Source organism: Humulus lupulus, chromosome 1 (genome assembly GCF_963169125.1).
Source record: "Humulus lupulus chromosome 1, drHumLupu1.1, whole genome shotgun sequence".
Lineage (NCBI taxonomy): Eukaryota > Viridiplantae > Streptophyta > Magnoliopsida > Rosales > Cannabaceae > Humulus > Humulus lupulus.
The window spans coordinates 180,192,851-180,218,093 of NC_084793.1; the positions used below are offsets into that span (position 1 = coordinate 180,192,851).

Consider the following 25,243-nt stretch of genomic DNA (forward strand, 5'->3'; position numbering starts at 1 on the left):
ATCATTGGACGGTTAGAATCCGAGCAAGTGCTCTAATAAGTTATTCCCGGATAGCAGCTGTGAATATTGGCCATTCAGTGAGAGTGCCTAGAGATACTCGGGGTTGCCAAGATAGAGTGAGGCTGAACACCCTAGGGGAAACTGCTCACCAGCACCACTGATTAACATAGATGTCTCCGTAAAACCGTATAAATTGGATTACACTCTTGGATAAGTAGCGATGCCCTAGGTAACACGATAGTTACCCTTGATGAGAATATTTATTGGCTAGATCTTAGTGTGGAGACTCGGTTCTCTTTTACAGATTAGCAATTATGTTGGAGGGCGCGTTACGCCTGAATTGTTGGAAATTGTCGAGCGTTGGTCACGAATTATATGGTGATATAATATATCTGCTTGCTCTGGGATTTTCTGAGTGCAGGGATATAATTGTTGATAAGATATAATTGTGATATAATATATCTGCTTGCTCTGGGATTTTCTGAGTGCAGGGATATAATTGTTGATAAGAATTAGCTGTGATATAATATATCTATTTGTTCTTGGATTTTTCTGAGTGCATGATTTTTTATCTAGTTATGAATTAATTTATCCTTGGTTATCAGGCATGACCATAAGTTTGCCAGGACGCTTTAGCGTTTTGAAATTGATTCTGTAGGGTCCGGAACCCTAATTCTCTATATGCTTTGTTTGAAAGTTGATCTTACTAAGCGTTTTCGCTTACCTAGTTGTTTCATGTTGTAGGTAAGTGCAAGGGCAAGGCAGAGCAGTGAGCGCTCGAGTCTTCCTTGCAAATGTACATGTGGACCGACATTTTGGGAAGCCGTTTTATTTTTGGAAATGTTGTGTAATTTTCCTAAACAAGGCTCACTCTACTCTTTATAAAATATGTTTGTAACTAAATGTTAAGTATGGCCATACGACTTTTTAAAAAGTTTTTTTTATACGGGTTTTTGAGACATTTTGTTAAATGAAAACATTTATATTTCCGCATTATCGAGTCTTGAAAATCCGGGTCGTTACACAGCCAGCCTAAGCGGCAAAATAAGGGATACAACCCTAGTTCCTCTGAGATATCCTCAGCCGTGGTGGATGAGCAGTCACATATGTACACGCCGCCACCGAAGATCCTCAACTCATGGCTGGTCTAGCTTTCTTTTCCCCTTACCTGCACAACATAGAACCCGTGAGCCAAGGCTCAGCAAGTAAACTTGAACATGTGCATGAACAGTAAATACAGATTCCAAATACATATCTAGCATACCCAGCAATAATAACCTACTCATGCATACAAACAATTACAAATAAATGATCATTGGATCACTCTGGGGATCGCTGCCCTGAATAGATGACCATAGAGTCAACCCGGGCCCTATGCCTTAGCCATGTGACCATAGTCACTTGGGGCCATTTCCCTTACCTTTGAATAACTAGCCATAGAGGTAGCCAAGCGCTTTGTTTTTCAATGACCATAGGGTCGGTCAATGTAATAGTACGTCCCTAATTGGGCCTAAGCCTCTCAACCAGCGTGCAGCGCGCTATTGTCGCCCTTGACTAATAAGTCAAGCCCTGAACCAGGTATTCAGATACAGATAAGCATACTTCAGACAATACAAGTATGGATAATTATTAATTATATAACACAATCAATTAAATGTAAACATAGTAATAACCATGTTCCTTAAAGGGGCCAAGCCCTAACTACACAGACCATGCTAATAATCATATAACACTTAGCCAGAAATGGAGCATTCAAGCATGTTTAATCAACGAGCACAAACATAACTCAATTGCATTCATTCTTAGGGGCCCGAGCCCTATTCCTAGGTATATTAAACAACTAGGTCGAGCCCTAACCACATATATCACGTATTGGGTGCAGTTTTCTTACCTCAGGTCCGAGTACAGCAAAATAATAAGAACAACCCTCGGGCACAATCCTTTCCCGAGCCCTAGCAATACCCTAGTCATAACCAAATAAATGATATTCATCAATATCGAGTAAATAAAAGCTTCTAGACCGAGTCCTAGCCTCCGAGACCTCGAATTCTACTAAACCGGGTAGTAGAATTGATCCTGAGCCCTTACGTTTGAGTTCCCGTTACTCAAAATCTATCCTGGCCAAAGTTGCCCAGACAGGCCGCGACTTTACTTTAAGGGTCGCGGCGCGCCTCCCAGAATAGAAAGCCCCCTGTCTGGAATTCAAAACACGGGCGACTTGCCCCTAAGAGTTTAGGCGCGCCTCCGAAACAGAAACCCCTCCTGGGCCCTGGGTTCACAGGGGTTTCCCTAATTTTTTCTTCAGCCAAACCTAACCAAAAATCACCCCAAATCATACCCAAAGCCATAATTAAATCCTAGTACAACCTCAACATCAAACCAGGAACAAAACCCTAGCTCAAACTCACTCAAAACTCCACCAAAACTCAAATTCATAACCTTGAGCCTCAAAGCTCAAGAACACCATAAAGCCTAAATATAATTCAATTAAAACAGAGTTCATAGCTTACCTCAACTGTGGATTAAATCCTCCTAGATGCAGCTAACCCAACTTTAGACCTCAAGCCTTCAATTCCCAAGCCTTAGCTTGTAATCTTTGAATTTCACTAGCTTTGCCCCAAAACCAAGCCAACACTAGAGAGAGAGAGAGAGAGAGAGAGAGAGAGATAATTGCATTTGGTTTACTTTGTTTTTTGGTTCCCTTCAGCTAAAGGAAAGTGTGACTAAGTGACTAACTTTGGCCCAAAATGACCTAAATGGACCTAGGCCAAATCTCTCTCTCAAAGCCCCTTAAGGGAAATTTTGTCATTTGCCACATATCCTGTTAATCATAATTAACGCCTTATAATTCTCATTACTTCCAATATCCTCGAATTGTTACCAAATAATTTCCCACTACCCGATCAATCTCGGTAATGTACTAAATTATCAAATTACCCCTAGGGTCACCCCGAGTCGGGTATTTGACCCCGTTATGACTAAACCGCTAACTTGCTACCTAGGATCGCCTCGTGTTGAATAGCTCAAATATATTCACATAATAATGTGGTCTCAATCCATAAACACAAAAATATACAAATATGTCCTCAATGAGCCAAAATTTATAAAATTCCCTTCTAATAAGAAACAGGTCCACATGCATACAAATACAGTCATATACTAATATAACTCACATAATCATGCATATTTACACATAATAATACAATATACCAGTTATTGCCCTCCTGGCCCCCTAATCAAGGCACTAAGCCATATTAGGGAATTTTAGGACGTTACAGTTACAGTTTTGGTTTCCAACCTTAGCGATCATAAAGAACCAACCACTATTCATGCAGCACTTCAAGATGTTAAATGAAAGAAAGCAGTCCTTGAAGAACTACATGCCTTGGAAAAAAAAATAGAACATGGGACATTGTTGACAGATTAGATGTGAAAAAGCTGGTTGGTTGTAAATGGATTTTTACTAGCAAATATAAAAGTGATGGCTCCATTGAACGGTACAAGGCGAGGTTGGTGGCAAAGGAGTACACACAAACATATGGCATCGACTATCAAGAGACATTTGCATCTGTTGCAAAAATTAATATCATTCGGGTTATTTTATCTCTTGTTGCCAACTTAGATTGGCCTCTTCAACAGTTAGATGTGAAAAATGTGTTTCTCAATGGCAATGTCAATGAAGAAGTATATATGGAGTTGCCTCCTGGTTTTCATGGTAATCGTAAAGTTTGCATACTAAAAAAGGTTCTTTATGGCCTTAAGTCACCAAAAGCTTGGTTTGATAGATTTACTACCACTATTAAACAACTTGGTTATATGCAATCTCACATTGACTACACATTTTTTCTTCGAGAACATGAAATTTTTTTTATTTTGATTGTTTATGTCGACGATATTATTATTACAGGAAACCATACTTCAGCCATTACTCAAATCAAAACTAAACTTTCTGCTTGTTTCGAGATGAAGGACTTGGGTAACTTCCGATATTTTTTGGGTATGGAAATTGCTCGAAGTAAAGATGGCATTTTTGTTTCTCAAAGAAAATGTCTTAGATTCGCTACAAGATACAAGTATGATAGGTTCTCGACTAGCCTCTACACCCATGGATCCTAATCATACTCCAACCAGCTGATGATGATGTACCAGTCGACAGGGGGAGATTTCAACGTCTTGTTGGTCGTTTAATCTATCTTGCACACACAAGGCCTAATATTTCATTTTGTGTACGCTACATCAGTCAATTTATGCACTCACCATTTCAATGTCATTTAGATGCTGCCAATAGGATTCTATGTTATCTAAAAGGTGCATCTAGTCGTGGACACTTTTTTAAGAAACAAGAAAATCAAAGGGTAGAAGTGTTTGTTGATGCATATTGAGTTGGCTATCCAAATGATAGGAGATCTACTACTTGCTATTGCTCCTATGTATTTGGAAATTTGGTTACTTGGCATAGTAAAAAACAAGGAGTTGTCTCACGAAGTAATGCTGAAGTTGAACTACATTCTACTGCACATGGGGTTTATGAAGCATTATGGCTGAAAAAATTACTATTTGAACTAAGAGTTCCTATGCAAACTCCCATGACTATTTGGTGTGATAACAAAGTTGTCATCTCCATATCTCATAATCTGATTCATGATGACCGTACAAAACATGTTGAAGTTGACCGACATTTCATTAAGGAGAAGATTGATAAAGAGATTCTTAATGTCTCCTACATTCATACTACTCAACAAGTAGCTGACATTTTTACAAAGGCATTGCATGTACCTTTGTTCGAAAGGTTGATAGACAAGCTTGGATTGTATAATATATATCATCAAGATTGAGGGGAGTGTTGAATTATTCAAATGAATAAAAGAGACAGCTTTGAATTTTGTTCCTACAATATAGGTAGTAGTTATTTATTTTGTTTATGTATTTTAAATATCTATATATACATGCGTAATGTATACTTCAAATATATTATTAATAAAAGAAATCAATATATGAGCAGTGTATTATTTCCTTCCTAGTTTGAATGCTTTTATATACACTAGATACAAGAAACATGCAACGTATGCTTGTTTAGTTTTATTTATAGAATTTATTAAATATTTTTATTAAATTTATATCATTGTTATATAAATTTCAAATAAATAATTAATATTATATATAAAAAAATAACATAAACATATTAAAAAAAATTAAACCAAAACATTGTTTATAATTTTTTAAAATATATATATAATATAATAAACTTTTTAAACATAAATGATAATTTTTTTAATATAAATTAAGATTATGTATTATTATTATAATGATATTTTATAATATTTAAATTTATATTAATATAAGTTTTAAATGTCTAGTCTCATATTATATATTAATATAATTATTATATTTATAGTCTTATATGAAATATTATTATAATAATAATAATATATTATAACATTTGAATTTGAATTTATATCAATATAAATAATAAATATTTATTTTTAATTAATTTTAAAAGTATATTTCACACAATATAATATTATGTTAAAATTAACAAAATAAACCTTTAAAACTAATAATTTTTGTTATCTGTACACTTTTTATATAAAAAAGTTATTAAATATTATTATAATAATAATATTTTATAACATTTCAATTTATATTCATATTTATATTAATATAATTAATAAATATCTATTTTTAATTAATTTTAAATATATATTCTACTAAATATTTAGAATATTTCATTAAATATTTATAATATTCCGAAAAAGTTAAAAAAAAAAACCTGAAAAAACAAAAAAAACTCTTTATCTGCACTTTTTATATTGAAGAGATAAATACCATCAAAGTGTGTACCAAGCGTGTCAAGTAGTTTTTTTAACATCAATATCCGAAAGTGATCCCGATCTTTTAGATCTGTGTTTTTTATCCCTATAGCTTGGATCGATATTTCATTTTACAAAACATTCTTCATTTAATGTCGCTTGCTTTATATATCTCAAGGACGGCAATGATAGCGCTTGTCCGCCCCCAAAATCACAGCTAGTTTCCTCTTTCCCTAACTACTTAACACCTTGTGCTGTCAACAGAAGCATCAATAGCTAATCATTACACTAAAAATTAATGACGAGATTCGCAAAAAGGACCTAAGAAAGTTTTTTAACAAGTCAAGTTTACATTTTTGCAAAGTCACCATCAATCAAAATTCAGTACCAACATTAATAAAAAAGTTAAGTTACATGTTCTGTGTTTACTTATAGTAGAACAACACGAATAAGTAAAAGAGGACGGTGCTTTTACCATATAAATATGAATTTACACACTCAGACGGACGGTGCCAGCGAACATATCAGTAGCATTGGGTGGTTTATTATGACTGAAAGCTAGAGCAGCCGTGGTAATTCACAAATTTGTGTATGTACCTCAAATTCGTACCCTTTTGACATCATTTTCAGGGACACTTAAATCATTTCCTTTCCCACCGGTTGAAGCAGACGTTTGTCCTTGGCCCTGGAGAAGAGATGCATGTACAATCGTCATTTATTTTATTGAACGGACACTGAATAATATTCAACTCTCTACTTTATCTTCTCCCTCTGTCAACTCCTTTCTTCTCTCTTACTTACTACAACATATCTATGCAGAATGCCTATGTTCTCACAACACATTCTAACCCATCTTTCATATTTTCTACTAATACAAAATAGGAAAACTTACTTTCTCATCTGGAACAACTGCATATCTTTCTGAAGGTGAGACCCAGATTTTCCCTGTCAAAAATGAAAGGCATGCCAAATTCACTTTATATCAAAAAAAAAAAAAATTCACTCATGAAAATAGACATTAAAAATACTCTAAAGACAATGTCAAGGTAGAACACCTGATGATGGATCAACTTTTGACGATTCTATCTGCTGTCCACTATATCCATCGACACTAAGAGCCTCTACCATCTTTGGAGTATTCCTAAAATTTAAATTACCCAGAGTTAGAAATGTGACCAAAATATAAGCAGACTCTGAATTGGTATTTGGTCTTATAAAGTCTACGATAACTATTTATATACATTACAAGTATATCAGAGTTGGGTATTGGTATTCTAAAAGATATTGTAAAATTCAACTTTGAGTAAAATTGTTACTCTTTCTTTAAATGAAATAAAGGGCACCCTGTAGCATCAACTAAAGCTCTTTCTATTAATTGTGCGATAGAGCGGCTTTTGCACTTCGGATTCAAGTGTTTTGTATAATAACCGCAGGGCGTGATCACAGGGAATGGTAATTCAAGATTTTAGGATTGTGAGAAGATGAAGCACTGTTGATTGAGAATTAGAGCCGTGACAAAAAATTTATAAGCCCTCCAACACAGCCTAAATACCAGTTGAGTTGACCTACAAAGCTCAAGTTGGCTCATGCACAAACTCAAAATATACAACACAAAGTTGCATTATCAAAGAGAACAGAGAAAACATTACCAGTACAATAAGGAATAACCTAAAAAGCACCAAGGAAGAATTGATCTAGAGAAGTATCACCAAAGATTCAATTAGTTCCTTTCTAACCAGACAACCAAAAATTAAGGATTGTTTTTAGTTACAGTTCTGGCATTGTTACTCCATCCAAAGCTCTCTACCAATCAGGAAGACCTAAATAGTTCATAGGAGTCACAATTCTGTGTCAAAGAGCTGAGTTAACTGGACAACACATCAAGATGGAGATGACGATTAAAATAACCTTTCCAATTACCAATAAGCTAGCAATGGCTTAGAATAGGTGTGAGGGTCAAACAGCAGGAAAGAAAGATTACCATTAAGAGAATAGATATACCATTTGCAACTGAAAACCCACGTAAAACACTCTTATAAAAAATTCCAGACTGCCTTATTTTATAAGGAACCACTCCACAGTAAACAGAGCAGAAACAAATTCAGATGTCTCTCTACTATTGGGATTACACAAGAAAATCAATGTGACTGGTAAAACTGCTGCCATACAATTTTCTTAAAAGAGTTCAAAATAAGACTTGACAATTTAGCATTCATAATTTAAAAAATGTCAACAACAAAAGCTTCCAAATTATAGAAGTAGCGGGTCCGAGATCAATTAACAGGTGTTATCTTGGAAGAAGATTTTGTAGTTCTGCTTTCATAAGCTATCCTTTAGATGCGTTCAAGTTCATCCTGTTTTCTATCGAACATGAGTACAGTAATTTGACCAGATTACACTCCAAGGCATGCATGTTTTACTTTTCCTAGTATCTCCATGTCCTATTTATATTTTCTCTTTTTTTTTTTTAAGAAGCACAGGTAGTTAGTAATTACCAATAAGATATCATCTGAATTATAACCTAGAAGCTATTAACATCTAATAAAGAAAAAATAGCTTAGTATCGAATTACAACCATAATGATCAATCATCAAGTAGCATGGGAAGAGGCAAAACTTATAAAGAAGTGTTAAAAATCCTACTCTATCCCAAATTGCATCTGCTTCCATATTGTTGAATACTCTATTATTTCTCTCTAACCATATGGCCCAAAATAGCAAAAATACCCACATTCCGCAATGTTCTTCCTCTTCCCGAAGGTCCCCTATCTTTCTATACCCACATCACTTGCTGCAAAATAACTTGGCAACTTGCTTTCCATACCCAATCCACTCCTATTTGTTACTCTTTTTGCATAAAACACACCAGTTAGGAGAAATGGATTTTGCCACTGTAAATTCTCATGTGTATTTCATTTATTCAAGGCAGTTAACCACCCAAATACCTTCACTTTTGAAGGCAACAAAGATTTCCACATGAATGGACATGAATTAAAATGGTTAGATCCCCCATGTGTTTAACTTCTTGAACATAGATATACAAGAAAACACCTTCGAGCTGTCTAAGTTCCAAATCCTCGAGTCAACTACAGACCAGAAGTGCAACTTCTAAAAGAATCCAACACCATAGTCAAATCTGAAAGTTGTAAAAGCTCTCTCATTTATGTTTCTCATGAATGATAAATTCCATGAGAAACTTCCTGATTTACTCACATTCTCATTTTCTCTTAACCTTGTGATAGAGTTATTTTTTTTAATTTGGAACTTTATACAATAATGGGAATCTATCAGAGAAACTCAAACTCCCCAGTCCCCACCCATAAATCATCACAAAATTGAATTCTATCCCCCCACCTAGTTTAAAAGTGACCTACTTGGAGGAACTCAAAGCATCCTAATGAAATGAACTTCCAAGGGCTCTTGTAAGTAACTCTAGAGATCATGGAAATATCCCAATCCATTTAGAGTCAGCCCATATTTACTCTAAAAAAATTTATAGACAGCCCACATTTACTTTAATAACCTTATACCAGACCAACATTTCTTAATTTTATTGATTAGAAATGAATCTCTTCCTTCATCCTACCACTTTGAACTCGGTATTTCCTTCTACCAAAAACACTGGTTAGTTAAAAATAAAAAGGATTTAGAAACTACAATAAAGTGAAACACACATCTGTTAAATTTAACTATTTTGTCGGATGCATTTAAACCTAAAAAAGTGGATGGATGAGCAAACTGCACAAATAAGAACAAAGAACTAAACACATTCAGATAATTGTCAAGGGATAAATGCAATTACCTATCAACAGATTCACCGTGCCCAAGCTGCCCATTTGTGCCTCTTCCCCACGAAAAGACATTCTGTCTTTCAGTGACAGCAAGTGTGTGTCTCCATCCACAGGAGATCTTTACTACTTTCTGCCAAACAAATAAATGTGCACTTTTAAGAAGGGGTAAGAGGAAGTAAGAAAGACTAAGATGGTAATCTGTATCATCAGAAATATCAATATCACCTGCTCATGGGGAAATTTAACTTGCACGGGGGAGCAGTGATCCTCAATATCGCCAGCTCCAACCTGTCCAAACTGTACATGCAAGATAAGTAAGTAACTAAGCAAACATTTCAAATACTATCGAGAATTGTGATGGAAAAGAAAGAAAGTGGACACGATAGTGTTACATAGACTTAGCCGTTTATCATCCACTATTTTATATCCCATAGCTGTTTAGTGTAAGATTTGTTAGAGATTTTGATCACCAAAAAAAACGTACAAGGAAAAAAGAAAAGATTTGTTTCGATTAACAAAATAAAACTAAGAATATGATATATGCACCTTATTCCAACCCCAACCATAAAGTTTTCCATCAGATGTTAGCGCCATTGTATGTCTCCAACCACCTGATATCTAACACGATTCAAGAGAATATATACACATAATTAGAATAATAAACAAACTTCACTCTAAACATTCCACATATTAATTAATTACAATTTACCAAAATATCTGACATTAGAGATAAAAAGATCAAAAATAAGATCAGAGAATTGAAATAATATTTGAGAATATATATATTTTTTAAACAAAATCACAACTTTATTCATATAGGTAAAAGTACAATCAGATTAGGAGAAAACCTAAAAAAATCCTATGAATCTCAAAGAGCACATTACAAGAAAAAATGTCAATCTCTACATAATATTTGAGAATATGTGTACATGGTCACTATACACTACAAATTTCAGTAAATCCTTTGTTTCCTTATACTTTTTTGGGTGATAGTGAGAGGAAGGGAGGGAGGAGAGGGAGGGACTCTTTTTTGGTTGTATAAATAGTTTCCTTTTTTTCCTTTTTTTTTTCTTTTTTGGAAAAGAAACGGAGATGTATTGATAAAAGATGAATAAAATCATCTTAGTCACATCCTAAAAGCCAGTATTACAAACTGCGACCTAAGAAACATATAGCAACATTGTACAAAATTAACATATACACTACTTGGCCTAGGCTTTAAAGCCACAGCTGCCGGTCACAAAGTAGCATGGAGAATGATAAATCTATGAATTCCTTATCAAAAATCCTAATTGCTACCCAGTATTTAACCTTGTCCTAAATAACTTCCAAGTTACTTTTATGTCATTGAAGATTCTACATTTCTTTCCAACCAAATCACCCAAAGAACAACAAGAGCGACAACATTCCACAACATCTTCTTCCTTCGACCCTTTGCTCCCTCATAGCCCCCTAAGCCTACCACATGTTGCAAGATATTGCCACATGAGTAAGGCCATGCCCAATCAATTCCCATATGCTGAATAGTTTGACCTAAATGGCCCTGTAAAGGACCAATGAAGAACAGGGAACACTATTCTTATATTTTTTGTATGTACATATGCACCAATTCGAGGATACCTAATGAAATGGACCCCTTCACTGTAGATTTTCTCGCAGGTATTTAACTTGTTCAGAGCTACAAACTGCAAAAACCTTAAAATTTGAAGAACCAAAACAGATTGAATTAATGTTAACATTCCTCCCCATAAAACTTAGACCTTCTTCCATCCATCCATCTAATCTCTTGGTAATCTTGATTAATATTTGGCCCCTAAACCTGATTGAAGAGAATTATCCCCCAGAGGTAGTCCCAAATACTTAATAGGCCAGACTCTTACCTCACAACCCAGAGTTTTCTAAAGAGGCCATGAGCTCTTCCTCCGTTCATTCCCAACATTACAATTTCCCTATACTAACTTTAGGCCTCTACACCAAGGAAAAGGTATTGAGAAGCAAAGCTAAGTTGTTCAACAAAGAAACCTAGGTTGGGTCCAGAAAATCGTCGGCAAATTGGAGATGTGAAGCTTTGATATTCTCCCTTCCTATCACAAATCCTCTTATCAATCCATATTGAATAATTTTATCCATCATCTTCCCCAACCCATCAGCCACCAAAGTAAAGCAAAGAGGAAAAGAGATAAAAGGATATTCATGCCTCAAACCTCTTGATCCTTTCAATTTGACCAAGTCTCACTTTTTTTTTTTTTTGAAAAAAGAGACCGAAGCCTTTATCTTAGACTGACATCCTCTCACATATATAGATAACCCTCACTTTTGGCGGAGGCAAACTGTGGTAACAATAAAAAACAAACACAACATAAAAAAATACATACACCAAGAGAACTCAACAACTTAACATCCCAAATACACAAACAACAACTACTCCAGGTCTAAAGAGGATAACCCCTCAAAACCTTTGGTACGATACACCCAAGTGGCAACCCAGAACTTAACCATCTCCCAAATTTGATCACACGAAGATGACTCATCATAAAAAATTCTGCTATTCCGCTCTAACCAAATTGCTCAAAAACAAGTCAAAATCTTAGACCTCCAAAGCTTATTCAACTGCTTATCCCCCACTAAACTACAACATAACAGCTGAGAGCAGGAACCCGACAAATACTAACTCAAGCCAAACTCACCCCAAACTCTTGACCATAACAACTGAGCCAAGTCACAATACAGAAACAGATGACGCAGAGATTCTGCCCCCCTTTTACAACGAACACACCAGCTGGGAGAAAACACTGATAAGGACGACGTCGTTGAAGAACATCATTAACGCTAAGCTTCTCAACAAACAACAACCAGCCAAACACCTTAACTTTAGAAGGAACTCGACTCTTCCACAAAATCTTAGCCCACAACACATCAACCCGCTAATCAGCATATCTAAGCTTCTGAAAAGCAGACTTACATGAGAATAACTCGCTAGAATCAGGCTCCCAAACCCTTCTATTGTCCAGAATTGCTGGCAAATTAACTAACTCTAGGATCCTTAACCGTTCAACCAAATAAGGAAACTCTCTATCAAAAAGAGATCTTTTGGGTTGCAAATCCCATTCCATACCTGCTCTCGCCTCCCTAGCAACACCCAACTCATCTATCGAAGCGTTTTTAGCTTGGAAAATAACTGCTAAGTCTGGAAACTGGTCCTTCAAGGCTTGTCCTTCAATCCAAACATCCTCCCAAAACCTCAGTGAATCACCTCGACCCATTTTAAAGTGAACCAATCCCAAATACTCACCATAAGGGAAGAAATATCCTTCCACGGACCCCTCGCAGAAAATCTCTCCACCACTTTTGTATCCCAAAGATTTCCAGCCTGCCCATAACGACTCAAAACCACTTTGTGCCACAGAGAATTACACTCCAACAGGAATCTCCATAGCCACTTCAAAAGGAAAGCTTTATTCCTCTCTTCTAGATTTCCAATCCCAAGACCTCTATGACATAAAGGTTTACAAACAACATTCCAGGCTACCAAATGCAGAGCCTGAAAGATCAGCTCCTTCCCACAAAATATCATGCATCATCCTCTCCAAATCCTTCAGAACACTATTCTGAGCTCTAAATAGCAACAAGTAATACACCAAAAGTGACGAAAGCATTGATTGAATCAAAGTAAATCGCCCCCTCTAGAAAGAAAAGTACACTTCCACCCAGCCAACCTTTTGGCGCACTTAGCCAAAACTGGCTCCCAAAAGTTCTTAAACCTCAGATTATCTCCCAACGGAAGACCTAAATATTTCATACGCCACTTTCTTACCTCCCAAACAATCACCGAGGCGCGAGAGTTCACAACCTCCTCCGCCATATTAAGCTCCAACAGTTGACACTTCTGCAAACTATTCTTTAAACCAGAAATGACAGAAAAAGCCTTAAGAATATCAAGTAGGACTTGGAGGGAGTCCTCATCATTAACAAAAAATACAGTATCCTCGGCAAATTGAAGATGGCTCACTTCTACTTTATCATTTCCCACCGAAAAACCTCTAAATAAAGACGAAGTCTTTGCTTTGTCCACTAAGCCACCAAGCACATCCGCCACTAGAGTAAACAAAAAAGGAGATAAAGGATCACATTGCCGAAGCCTACGAGAGGCTTTGAATCTACCCCTAGGCCTACCATTAACAAACACCAAGAATGACACAGAAGAAAGACACCCCTCCATCCACTTTCAAAGGACTAAATCCTTTATGCTCCAGAACAAAATCCAAAAAAACTCAATCCACACAATCATAAGCTTTCTCAAAATCAATTTTGAACACCCACCCGCTTTTCCCTTTACTGCGATAATCTATCACTGCTTCATTGGCCACAAGCACAGTATCTAAAATTTGTCTTCCTTCTACAAAAGCTCCTTGTGTATCTGATATAGTCTCCGCAAGCACCCCCTTAATCTGTTTGCCAAGACCTTCGAAATGATCTTATACAAACTACTGACAAGATTAATTGGCCTGAAGTCGTTAACCCGACAACTTAAGCTTCTTAGGAATAAGACAGCTTCTTAGGAATAAGACAGCTTCTTAGGAATAAGACAGATAAAAGTCTCATTAGATGCACCCGGAATGACTCCATCTGCATGAAACCCCTGAAACACTTTCACAAAATCATCCTTAATAACATCCCAGTTAGACTGGAACACAGCCAACGAGAACCCATCCGGACAAGGCGTTTGTCTCCAGAACAATCAAAAATTGCTTGCTTCATTTCCTCTACCTCAAAGGCCTCTCAACGATAGAACCTAAAAAAAGACAGGTATCCTTCTCCAGTCAATGCCCCGAACACCAATCCACGGTCTGACCACCGAAGAGTACAAGGAGGAATAGAAACCGACAATCTCATCAACTATCACCCCTTCATCATATAACAAGGTTCCATCTGATTTCTCAATACGAGAGATAAAGTTCTTAGCCTTTCGAGCACTTAGAACACTATGAAACAATCTAGAATTTGAATCTCCATCTTTTGCCCACTCACACTTCAACTTCAACCACAACCCTCTATCCTCTTCTAAAATCAAATTATGCCACTCCCTCTTAACTTTACTCCTTTCAGCAAAAAGGCCATCATCCCAGTTTCCATGTTCCTCCAACCTATCTAATTCTGACACTCGACGCTCGAGAGCCTGTTTTACCACCTTCCTAGAGCCAGACTACTTTGCTCCAACCTTGAACCCTCCTACGAATAGGATGATGCCTAAAATCATACCATGTAAATCTGCCATTGTTAAGTCTGGGATCAATCAACTTGAGCTCCGTAATTAATGCATCAAAAAATTTCACTCCTAGTGATAGAAGTATTGTTAAGCTTCTCTTCCACACTACAAACTACGTTGAAATCACCCCCCACACACCAAGAATCCCCACAAATAGTACTTCAACCTACTAAATCGTCCCAGGATTCGTCTCGTCTACCATACCAAACTGGCCCATGAACCACCAAGAACCACCAAGGAAGTTTACCTTCTGCTTGAATCATAATGGAAACTAAAAAATCTCCTACTAACGTGTCAAGAACCTTGATGCTTCTAGTATCTCACACTAAAATTCCACCCGACCTCCCAATAGACGGTAATAGAACCCACTCTTTAAACCTAGAGCACCAAATGCTTCCAACAAAACGCCTATTCACTTGACTCTTTTTCACCTCTTGAAGAACAATAAGATCTGGATTAATTTTGCACAGTCTCTTTAATTGCTTTCTTTTTCTCCATTGCACCACTACCTCGAACATTCCAAGAAAGAATCATCATCTAAGAGAAACATCATCCCGCTCTTTTTGAGAACCTTTATCATAATTAATATTAAAGGCTAACTTCTTCAGCTCTCTACTCTTCCTGTCTGAATTCACCACCCGTCTTAGATCACCTCTTTCAGCATGTTTTCGCGAGACTAATTCCACTCCCATTGCTTCTAAACAATCAGCAAAAGTATCTCTACCTTCCTCTTGCACACTTCCTTTCTTAATATGATCCTCCTCACCAGCTTCCTTAGGAACTTCACCAAAACCCACCTCAACCACCCCCTCCCCACCATACTCACATTCCAAAAAAATCAGGAAATTTATCCTCCTTTGTAGACAACTCTTCCTTATTCTCCCACAGCTTCTTTAAATGAACAATGATTTCTTGGTTATTCTCAATTCCTGCTTCATGCATATCATCCTCATCACTCTCAGAACCACTTCCATCTAAACTTACATCTTCAAAAAGAGACCCTCCGAACTCCTGCTTGTCATCTTGTTCTATCCAAAAACTTTCCTCCAAATCATTGAAGACAAATTTTGGATCCTGATCTACCTCTGCGTTACCCTTGTCTTGCGAAAACTCATCAAAGTTTTTTTTCTTACGTTCATACACTAGGAATTTTCTATTTGGATTGAATGGAATCTTTCTCCTCTTCAACAATTTCCTTGATGAGAACAGAAGAGGAATTCCTCTTATCGCACTTAGGAAAGTCAACCCAAAAATGCACTGCTGAACAAATTTTGGGCTTTAGGGATAACACTCAACAATTTGGCTGTGAAAAAATGATTGCTATTATCAATATGGTCCACGATTTCCACCTAGGGAGATTTTATAAACATACTCACTTTTCTTAATCTCAAACTAAGAGGCAACAAAATGACAAGGTGCTCAAAAATGTGAACTCAAGGAAAGAAAAGAGATTAAGAGTGCTAAGTTTATCCATCCAAGAACAAAAACCCCCTCATAGGCATACAAGTCTAGAGAAACAGAAATGCATAAAGACCTGGCATACTAAACTTGTGCTCAAGAGAGGTCCACTGAAACGATAAAGGTCTCACCTGAGAAACAACACTGCCACTCAATGCTTCTAGCTTGCGAGGAGCAAGGTGATCCTCAAAATCACCATGACCTAGTTGACCATATTTGCTCCATCCGTAGGTATATAAACAACCAGAAGAGGAAACAGATATTGTATGTCGCCAACCACAAGCAACCATGATCATCTTCTCATCCTGTTTTGATAATATCACAAATAGATATTTTAAGCAAACAAGACGACTAAAATTATGCAATGAGCAAAATGGATTTATGATAACCAAATATATGCAATTGTTGATGTGTGATATCAGTTTCTAACAAAATAAACAACAATAACTGCTACACCTTAAGACTTATAAATAAGCTAAGAGTGTTAAAAAAAACAATAATGAAAAGAAATTTTACAAAGAGCATATGGTTTAAATGATAAAAGTGAATCCAATCCAGTGAAATTATAGCAATATGAGGTTGTTACAAAAATACACATCCCATAATGAGTGTAGATATTGAGCATTTTTAGATAGAATAACATTCTTCTTTTTAAATCATTATGGTACATTACAAGGGTGGGGAAAGGGGATGTTACCATTATATAATTGAGAACATTACTTTTACTAAATAAATCAGTGCAAAGGAAAGGAGAAGTTGATCTCACAGAATATTAATAAACAGCTTGGTTAGTAACAACACCAACCTCTAATGTTAAGGAGAAAAATTCAAACCCGCCCCCATTAAAATGGGATGGGGAGAGCCTACCTCTGCCTCCCTTGAATAAGTAGTGTTAGAATCTGAATTTATTATCAGATTTATTTAGATTATTATTTTGTATTTATTTCTTATGTTAATTCTGATTTGTATTATCAAATTTATTTGTATCTTTATCTCTTTAAAGTTAATATCTTTCCCTAGAATAAAGAATAAGGTTTATTTCAAATTAATATAATCCTAGTCTATAAAAGACTGTAATCAGTCATTTATAGATAATAGAGTTTCTGTAGGGCTAGTTTTGTTGCTTTACTATTTTTGTTCAGGTATTGGAGCAGAGCTAGTTGAGAAGTACTTGTACAAATTAAGTTTAAAAGAAATTCATGAGAACAAATCAAAGCTTAAAAAGGCATTCTTGAGACGTGCCTCATGTTGTGAGGTGCCCAAAAAATGTCCAAGGTCAGAGTAGAGTATGGCATCCAGAAATGGGTGCCGTAATATTCTGAGTGAATCATCTAGACAATTGAATCAATAAGTTCTTTTAAGATATTTAAGTTTTGTCCATGTTTGCTTTTCTTCATTAATCCTAAGGTCGTGTTTGGAAAGTAAGATTGAATTGGATAATTTTTATTGTGATTTTATTATCAATTTAGAGAAGATATTGAAAAATTAATCAAACAACTTAATTAATTCACCTAGCATAGGATAACTTAATCCCATTAAAAACTTGGAATAATTTTATCCTATCCAAGTTCCGATCTTCATGTAAGTTAGTGGTAAGTGGAAAAAAATAACTTTGTATCCAACTTGTTTTTTCATAATTTATTGTTAGCAAGTTATCTAATCATTCATTATTCTATAATCTCACTTTGCAAATATGACCTAATAGTAATTAGAAATTACACGTACACTGGTGGTAGCTGATGCCCACACACAATCTTGTTTAAATAATCTTGCAGATTGTATTGGATTGTAAACAACGCATAAGAACATTTTTCTCTAAACAAAAGTACAACTTTGCTCCAATGTCTATTGTGGCCCTCAACAATCTGAGATTATTGTGCTTCCTCTTTCTCTTCTTTGAGGCCTCAACGTTTGACATGATATGGGTTTCTCCATACATTCAGCCCACCTGGTTCAACCCTTTTCCATTTGGAATTCCAGTAGCTTGTTACTGGCTGAATGATTTCTTAAAGCCCACAATACTACCCAAGTAAATGGACTAACTTCTTCCAACCTTAGAAACTGCCACCTTCAGGGATATAGATGTTCTTTGTCCTACCATTACCAACCTTCATGATTCTAAGAAAAGTTTCCCTGTTATTCTGAAACACTTAAAAAAATTACAGAAAAATAACTATTCCTAAAGTCCCTCTGGTGAGCAAAGTCAATAGTGATAAACAACTAGCTCTCTTAGACATTCTCACCGCCCCTCCATCTCCAAAAACAGTGACCATAAACATCTAATGTTTAGTTCTAAAACTCAGTGATCGGTAGAAAAAGACATTAAACTCAACCTTATCCATATCCTCAGGTGCAAAAAGATGAAATCGAAAAGCTGGGCCATGTGATGTTGGTTGCAGGTATCATTCAGCCAAGTATTAGACCTTTCTGAGCCCCGTGTTATTTGCCAAAAGAATAGAAGTTGGAAACTTTGTGGACTATCAAGTTGATAATAGATAAATGGTAACAGAAAAATTTACCATTTTGGTCATTGATGAGCTCTTGGTCAAGTTACATGATGTGGAGGTTTGTTTCAAACTCGATCTTACCTCGAATTACCACCAAATTCAAGTGGAGGACGTTCCTAGGATGACATTTTATATGCACAAAGGACTCAGCTTTTGGTGATGCCTTTTGACTTAATCGACACTTCCTGTGACCTTCCAAGCTTTGATGAACAAGATTTTTAAGTCATACTCGAGTGAATTTTTCTTGATCTTATTTTTATAAAATATTGATATATTGTGCCACCTTGGATTAGAATCTTAGGCATTTGGATTGGTTTTCAATGTCCTTTCCTATTTTTTTTCTCTATTATAAAAGAAAAATTATAATAATTGATGTTTTTGTTGAGTTGTCATTCCTAGCTGGCTTCTTGATTTTCTAGCTAACTCAGCTTGGGAGAGGTTATGGGGGTTGATTTATGGAAATTGAGGGAGTAAAAGGAGGAGAGATATGTTTGTTGGGAGGAGATTTCTGGTTTGTTAAGAAAAATTTGCTCAGGAAGAGTCCAGAGGCTACTCTAACTATCCAGAATCAACATACAAAATGCAATTGTTGATTTCTAGTTACAAACTGATTTGTTAAGAGCAGTTATTGATTCCTAGCTATAAACCTATGGCAATTAAAGCCAAACCTACTTTAACAATCCAGATCAACATCTTAAGGTATAGGAACAAATTAACAATTCACATATTAACTTTCTCACAATTTGTTTTTCACATAAAAGGAACAAGCAATACCAGATTTTGAACATACATCAACAGTTGAAACTTTCTCAGGAACCAAACGGTCATTTCTGTCCCCTAAGCCCAAGTTTCCATAGCGGCCCCATCCCCATCCATACAGTGACCCATCTTCTGTAATAGCTGCAGTATGTTCAGCACCAGCCGCCACCATTTTGATAGAAATTCCCTACAAAAGATCATTTTTTGGAAGTAGGGAGGCCATGAGAAACAAAGAAGAATGGAACAAAAAGTTTCCGCAAGAAAGGAAAACCTATAAAAAAATCCAAACCAATGGGAAAAAAGAAACTAAGCAATCTAGCCCTACAAAAGATTCATGAAATATAAATTAGTTAAACCATTTCCACAAAGTAATCATGAAAATGTAGAATCTGCAAAGGTTGATATATTATATCTGCACCTTAAGGTGAAAGTTTTATACATGATAGGGACAGGTAGAATAAGAAAGAAAGAGGAGCAGTGATGAGCATTTGTATGTATTCTTAAAATTTCATTAGCAAGTCTGAAGAATTAATGTTAACCATAGCTACGCCTAAATATCAATGGACAAGTGAATCAATCATAGCCCATCTAGGAAATAACTCTAAACAACAAAAGGAAACTAGTTAGGAATTCAAATTTCATAATATAAGAAAACTCTTATCACTCAATAGCAACAGCCCTAAACAATTCCCAATATACAATATAATCTCGAACATTTAGTTATTGAATATAAAAAACATAAAAATAAAAATAAAAAATCCTATTACTTTGGCTGCATTATTAGTAATTGCATATTTACAATTCCGATGTGCTGATCAATTGGGTCTAAACTTATTCCACTTCAGGAAGACTCTGCCCTATATTCGTTTTTTTATAAACAAATAAAAAAAGTGAAAAGCGTACATTGTATAATGGATAAAAAAATATTAATAATAACAACACAGAAACAAAAACATTTCATTTTAAATAAAAAGTGACAACTAATGATTTTGAAAAGGAATAAAAAGAAGCAGCTAAATTTTATCATCACACAGAAACAAAGCCCCAAGTACATGGTTCTTGAACACATCATGTGCTGCCGCCTCACACTTCCATATTGATGAAAACTAAACAATTTTCATATGCCGATATAAGAATTTTGTGTTTTATGTGTAATATATGCAACTACAGTACCTTAAACGCTTGAATTTTCTGTGGAACAAGAGAGTCCTCAGTGGTCCCAAGACCAAGCTGACCATTTTGGTTTCGACCCCAACTTCAACAAAAGAGAAGAAATTGAAATTAATTGGCAAAAAGAATAAAGATTAAAAATAAGGCAATGCAGTGTTAGTGCTACAACAATGTTTGGCCGAATTAGCAATACTAAGAATTTCATGCATATTATTTTCTTATCTGTGCAGAGATTGGAAGTCTTTCCTGTGATTATATTTTGATGGATTCAATGTACAATTCTTTTCTCATTAATAATAGAACTTCTTCGTATATAATATTTTTATAAAATTGCTACAACCAAGAAAGTTTGGCTAATTTGCATAGCAAGAAATTCAGTGCTGGGAAAAAACATATAAATTATAAAATATTATTATTATAATAATATATAATACATAATCTCAATTTTTATTAAAAATTTTATCCTTTACTTTTTTATTACTTAATCTAACTTATATAAATATATTTGTATTAAATAACAACAAATATTATAATACATTATATGTAAGCAAATTTTATCTTTTATTTGTTTATTAATTGATCTAACTTGTATAAATATATATTCATATAAAATAACAACAAATATTATAAATACATTATATGTAACTGCCGTACTTGTACAAATAGTATGACTGTATAACTATATAAGAAATTAGAATAATATTTATCTTTTATCAAGAATAAGCAAACTTATTCTCTAATTATTAATGAGTGATTTAAATAATATCATAAATGTTTTGCACGTAGATTGTGATCTAAAAGATTATCATATATATATATATTAAATCATAATCGATATTTTAATTAATTTTTTTAATATGTTTATATCATTTTTTTATATATAATATTGTTTATTTATTTAAAATTTATATGACAATCATAAAAATTTAATAAGTAAATGTGCATTTGGACGTTGCTTGGACCTATTATATATATATATATATATTAATAATAAGTGAATAGCAATCACAATGATAGCCAGCCACTCATTAAAGTGTTGTGTTAGAGTATTGCTAAGGGTAGCACGGTCAAAGGAATTGCAAACAGGCTCATCAGAAGACCTTTTTGAGGATTAAAAATATTCTAGTGGTCATGTTTAACTACCTAGATTAGACTGGCATTTTAAAGACATTGTAAAGTGCGCCTGCCATTTGATGTTAGCAACTGACAAAATTATTAAATTACATGTTTGGCAGATTTTAGTCACTTTTTCTTCTTTTTAGTTTTATTTAAGATAATAAATAAATGAAAAATTGTTTAAGAGAAAAAGGGGGAAAGAGAAAAGAAAATCGCATTCAAATTTTAAAAAAACCATGTTTGCACCACCACCCTACCAACTTTACAAAACCAAAAACAAAAATGCTAAAAAATGCGAACGCCAAAGTTCTACACGGTGCAAGAGAGAGAGAGAACTAACCTTTGTACCTCCCCTTCCATAGTGACTGCCAAACAGTGGCTGTCCCCACAAGCAATTTGTGTTATCCTCATACCATGCAATGCTTTTATGGGCTGAGGAGTGAACAAGTCACTAGAATTACCATGACCTAACCTTCCAAAGTCACCCCTGGAAATAATAGAAGGTATGATGATTATATGCTAACTGAAAAGAATAAAACTTGCGCAAAGCTGTGTTATTTGTTTCATTTAATTGATACAAACATTTCTATAAACTATGCAAATAAATCCTTCTCCTGATAAGATATAATAAGTCAGTAAATTTGTATTATTTTATCTAGAAAAACTTCAAACCTAATTAAGATTCAAAATTAAGATAATGTAGTACTGACTAATTAGAAAAAATGAGATGAAAAAGAAATTGTGAGACCACATATTTAGACTACCAAATGGTAAAAGGTAATATAAATCCATGAGTGTAGATTAGAAGGATAGAACAAACCATCCCCAACTATAAACTTCCATATGTCTCTCAGAATAAGCAGTCGTATGATCAGCACCACAAGTAACGGATGAAATTTCAAGGCCATCCAATGCACTTAAGTGCGTAGGAGTAAGTCTATCTTCAGCATCCCCATGGCCTAGTTGTCCATCCTCTCCTCTTCCCCAAGAGCAAACAACATCGCCAGCTGTACATAATCAATAAAAAGTCATTTATATTAGTACAAATAAAGATAAAACGATCCACCCTAAATAAATAGTATTTAGAAGGGCGAGCATTTCTCTCTAACAATGCAGAATAACATTTATATGTATATACGTTGAAGAACACAAAATAAATGCATTAATTATTATATTTTTTATTTTTGGAAACAAAATTGCCTTGTATTTAAATTAATAGAAGGCAGCTTTGTTCCAAAGAAAAAAAAAACAAAAACAAACTAAATGCTCTTCTGAAACATCCGCAGAAGCAAAAACCATATACAATTTACAAATTTATACAGTTATACTAAAAATATGACCGAGTACACATATCCAAAGAAATCAAACCAGAAAAACCCCGACCAATAGTGTCTAGAACAACTGAAAAGGGAGCACTAAGGAAAAAGAATCAAAATACTGATAATTTATTAACCAGAATGCAGCAGAGAAATTACAGTAAATGCAATCCCTGAAGAATAATTTTGATCTTCTGTCGTTAGAAACCTTTTTGAACTTGGTTCAAGTAGACAAAGCTGGCTTTGTAAAATAATCTACTACGACTACATTTTAAATTATTTGGGTGGAAAGGAAGAAAAAAGGTTGCTTTTGAGGATAAATACAAATAAAACCCTAACTTACAGGAAAGACCAAAAATTTTGAGGTCTCTTCAACTTATTTAGAACAGTATAAAGACACCACTTTTGTTATTTTTTCTCTACATGGGAAATACTTTAATTTAATAGTCCTTTTGGAACCTTTCTGTTGTTCTCTTTCTTTTGTTCTTTTTATTGGAAGTTTTCTCCCCCGTTTCTTCTTTAACTTTTCTTCTTCCATTTTGTACAATATTCCAATTTTCATCAATTAGAATTTGGTTTCTTTAAAAAAAGGAACCAACAATATACTCAAACAAGTATGTAATTTTTATTTTATTTTTGAGTTCATGCTTAGCTAGACTACCAATAAGTCCAAGCTACTAGTGTTTTCGTAAATAAAATAGAGACGCGCGGGACAATGACAAACAAACATAGACATCCTCTTTCACTGATCACCAGTTATGACTAATATTTTACCAACATCGACAAGACAGTCGAAAATCTATTGCAACGTCTGACAAGAAATTTCATAGAAAGCATTGTAACGATAGCAAATCCAGTACTAAAAAACTCTTGACACAAATTACCAACTAAAAAGGACAAATGAGAGAATGACACAAAATAAAAACAGTATAATATAATTACAACATCTGATTCTCGCAGAATCTCCAAAATCTTTGGAAGATAGCGAATTTTCTCATTTGTTTTATAGAAATCTAAGAGAATCACTACTGGTTCCCCTTAAGATTACCGCGATCAAAACCACGTTTTCTTTTCTTTCGTCTTCTCAGCATCCAAACAGGAAAAGAAAGATAAATGGAAGCTTACAGAGAAGTGCGACGGAGTGACTAGCACCAGCAGATATGAGCAGGACACGACGAATTGAACCAGTTACTTCGCTTGGTGCTGCCTCGTCCGCCATGGGAATGGAAATAAGTGATTCGGCAGAAGAAAATAAACAGAGAGAGAAAAAGTAGTTTTTAGGATATTCAGAAGGATCAGTGAGCTTCCCTCTTCAGAAATAGAAAAGTGATAAAATTCCATAAAGTTAGACCACAGAGTGGGCCCTCTCGTATTTATAGCGATGCAGATGGTAGCACATGTGGATTCACCGCAACTTCTCTTCTATTACTTTTTTAATACTCTCCGCTATCAGTGTCCCCCGAACCGTGTTGTGTCAGAGCTTAGACAAGCCTAAAATTAAGAAATTATACACCAAATCGCGCAAACTCTGTACTGTAGTACTTAACTAATATTTCTCCATTTATATCTTTTTTGTTTATTTACAAAACTGCCTAATTTTTCATAAAAAGTATAATAATTCTAAACGGTAAACAGATTGTCTTTAACTAAAGTACGTGAAGACTTTCTTTTCCGCATTCAACCTAAAAATTAAAGAAATAAACACCAAGATCACAATAATTTTTACGTGGTTCAAGCTATAAAAGAATCATAGTTCAATCTCTGGTATTAAGGAGAATAGAAGGTTGCTAAGGCAATCTCTAATGAGGATTATATTGCTCTGAGAACAAGGTTGTCTTTTTCTAAAAATTTTGAACCATTTACAAAGAGACTCTCAGCCCTATTTATAAAAGTTGAGGTCATTAATGATAATTATCTACAATTAATACACATTCTCTTCGTTATTGGGGGATTAATACCACTTTAATGCATTGGGTTGCATCAACTAGAGACCATGGCTCAGGCGATAAATGCGGAGCCCATTGCAGAAAGTTACTTACTTTATGGGGAAC

The 25,243-nt window shown here is 34.9% G+C and overlaps 1 protein-coding gene across 2 annotated transcripts; it reads right to left on the reverse strand.

Annotated features, from left to right (window-relative positions):
* Positions 1–6,127: 6,127 nt before the first annotated feature.
* Positions 6,128–24,543, reverse strand: LOC133800999 (ultraviolet-B receptor UVR8). 2 transcript variants are annotated; one of them, XM_062239130.1, is made up of 12 exons: positions 24,318–24,539; positions 22,697–22,883; positions 22,217–22,363; positions 20,764–20,845; positions 19,622–19,777; positions 16,456–16,629; positions 10,147–10,218; positions 9,826–9,897; positions 9,612–9,730; positions 6,866–6,951; positions 6,703–6,755; positions 6,128–6,495 (listed from the first exon to the last, which is right to left on the reverse strand). In XM_062239130.1, the coding sequence occupies exons 1-12, from the start codon at positions 24,409–24,411 to the stop codon at positions 6,409–6,411; spliced, it is 1,329 nt and encodes a 442-aa protein (XP_062095114.1). In that variant the 5' UTR covers positions 24,412–24,539; the 3' UTR covers positions 6,128–6,408. The 2 variants fall into 2 exon arrangements, with proteins under 2 accessions (XP_062095114.1, XP_062095121.1); XM_062239137.1 differs by lacking the exon at positions 16,456–16,629 and having other exon boundaries at positions 24,318–24,543.
* Between the last annotated feature and the right edge of the window lie 700 nt (positions 24,544–25,243).

What these genes read in the sequence shown, in the direction of transcription:
- LOC133800999 (XM_062239130.1), bottom strand. Translation starts at nt 24,411, where the DNA reads ATGGCGGACGAGGCAGCACCAAGCGAAGTAACTGGTTCAATTCGTCGT. An exon ending in AAAAGTTGATCCATCATCAG is followed by an intron (nt 6,756 to 6,865) that starts GTGTTCTACCTT and finishes CATTTTTGACAG; the next exon opens with GGAAAATCTGGGTCTCACCT. An exon ending in CAGTTGTTCCAGATGAGAAA is followed by an intron (nt 6,496 to 6,702) that starts GTAAGTTTTCCT and finishes TCTCTTCTCCAG; the next exon opens with GGCCAAGGACAAACGTCTGC.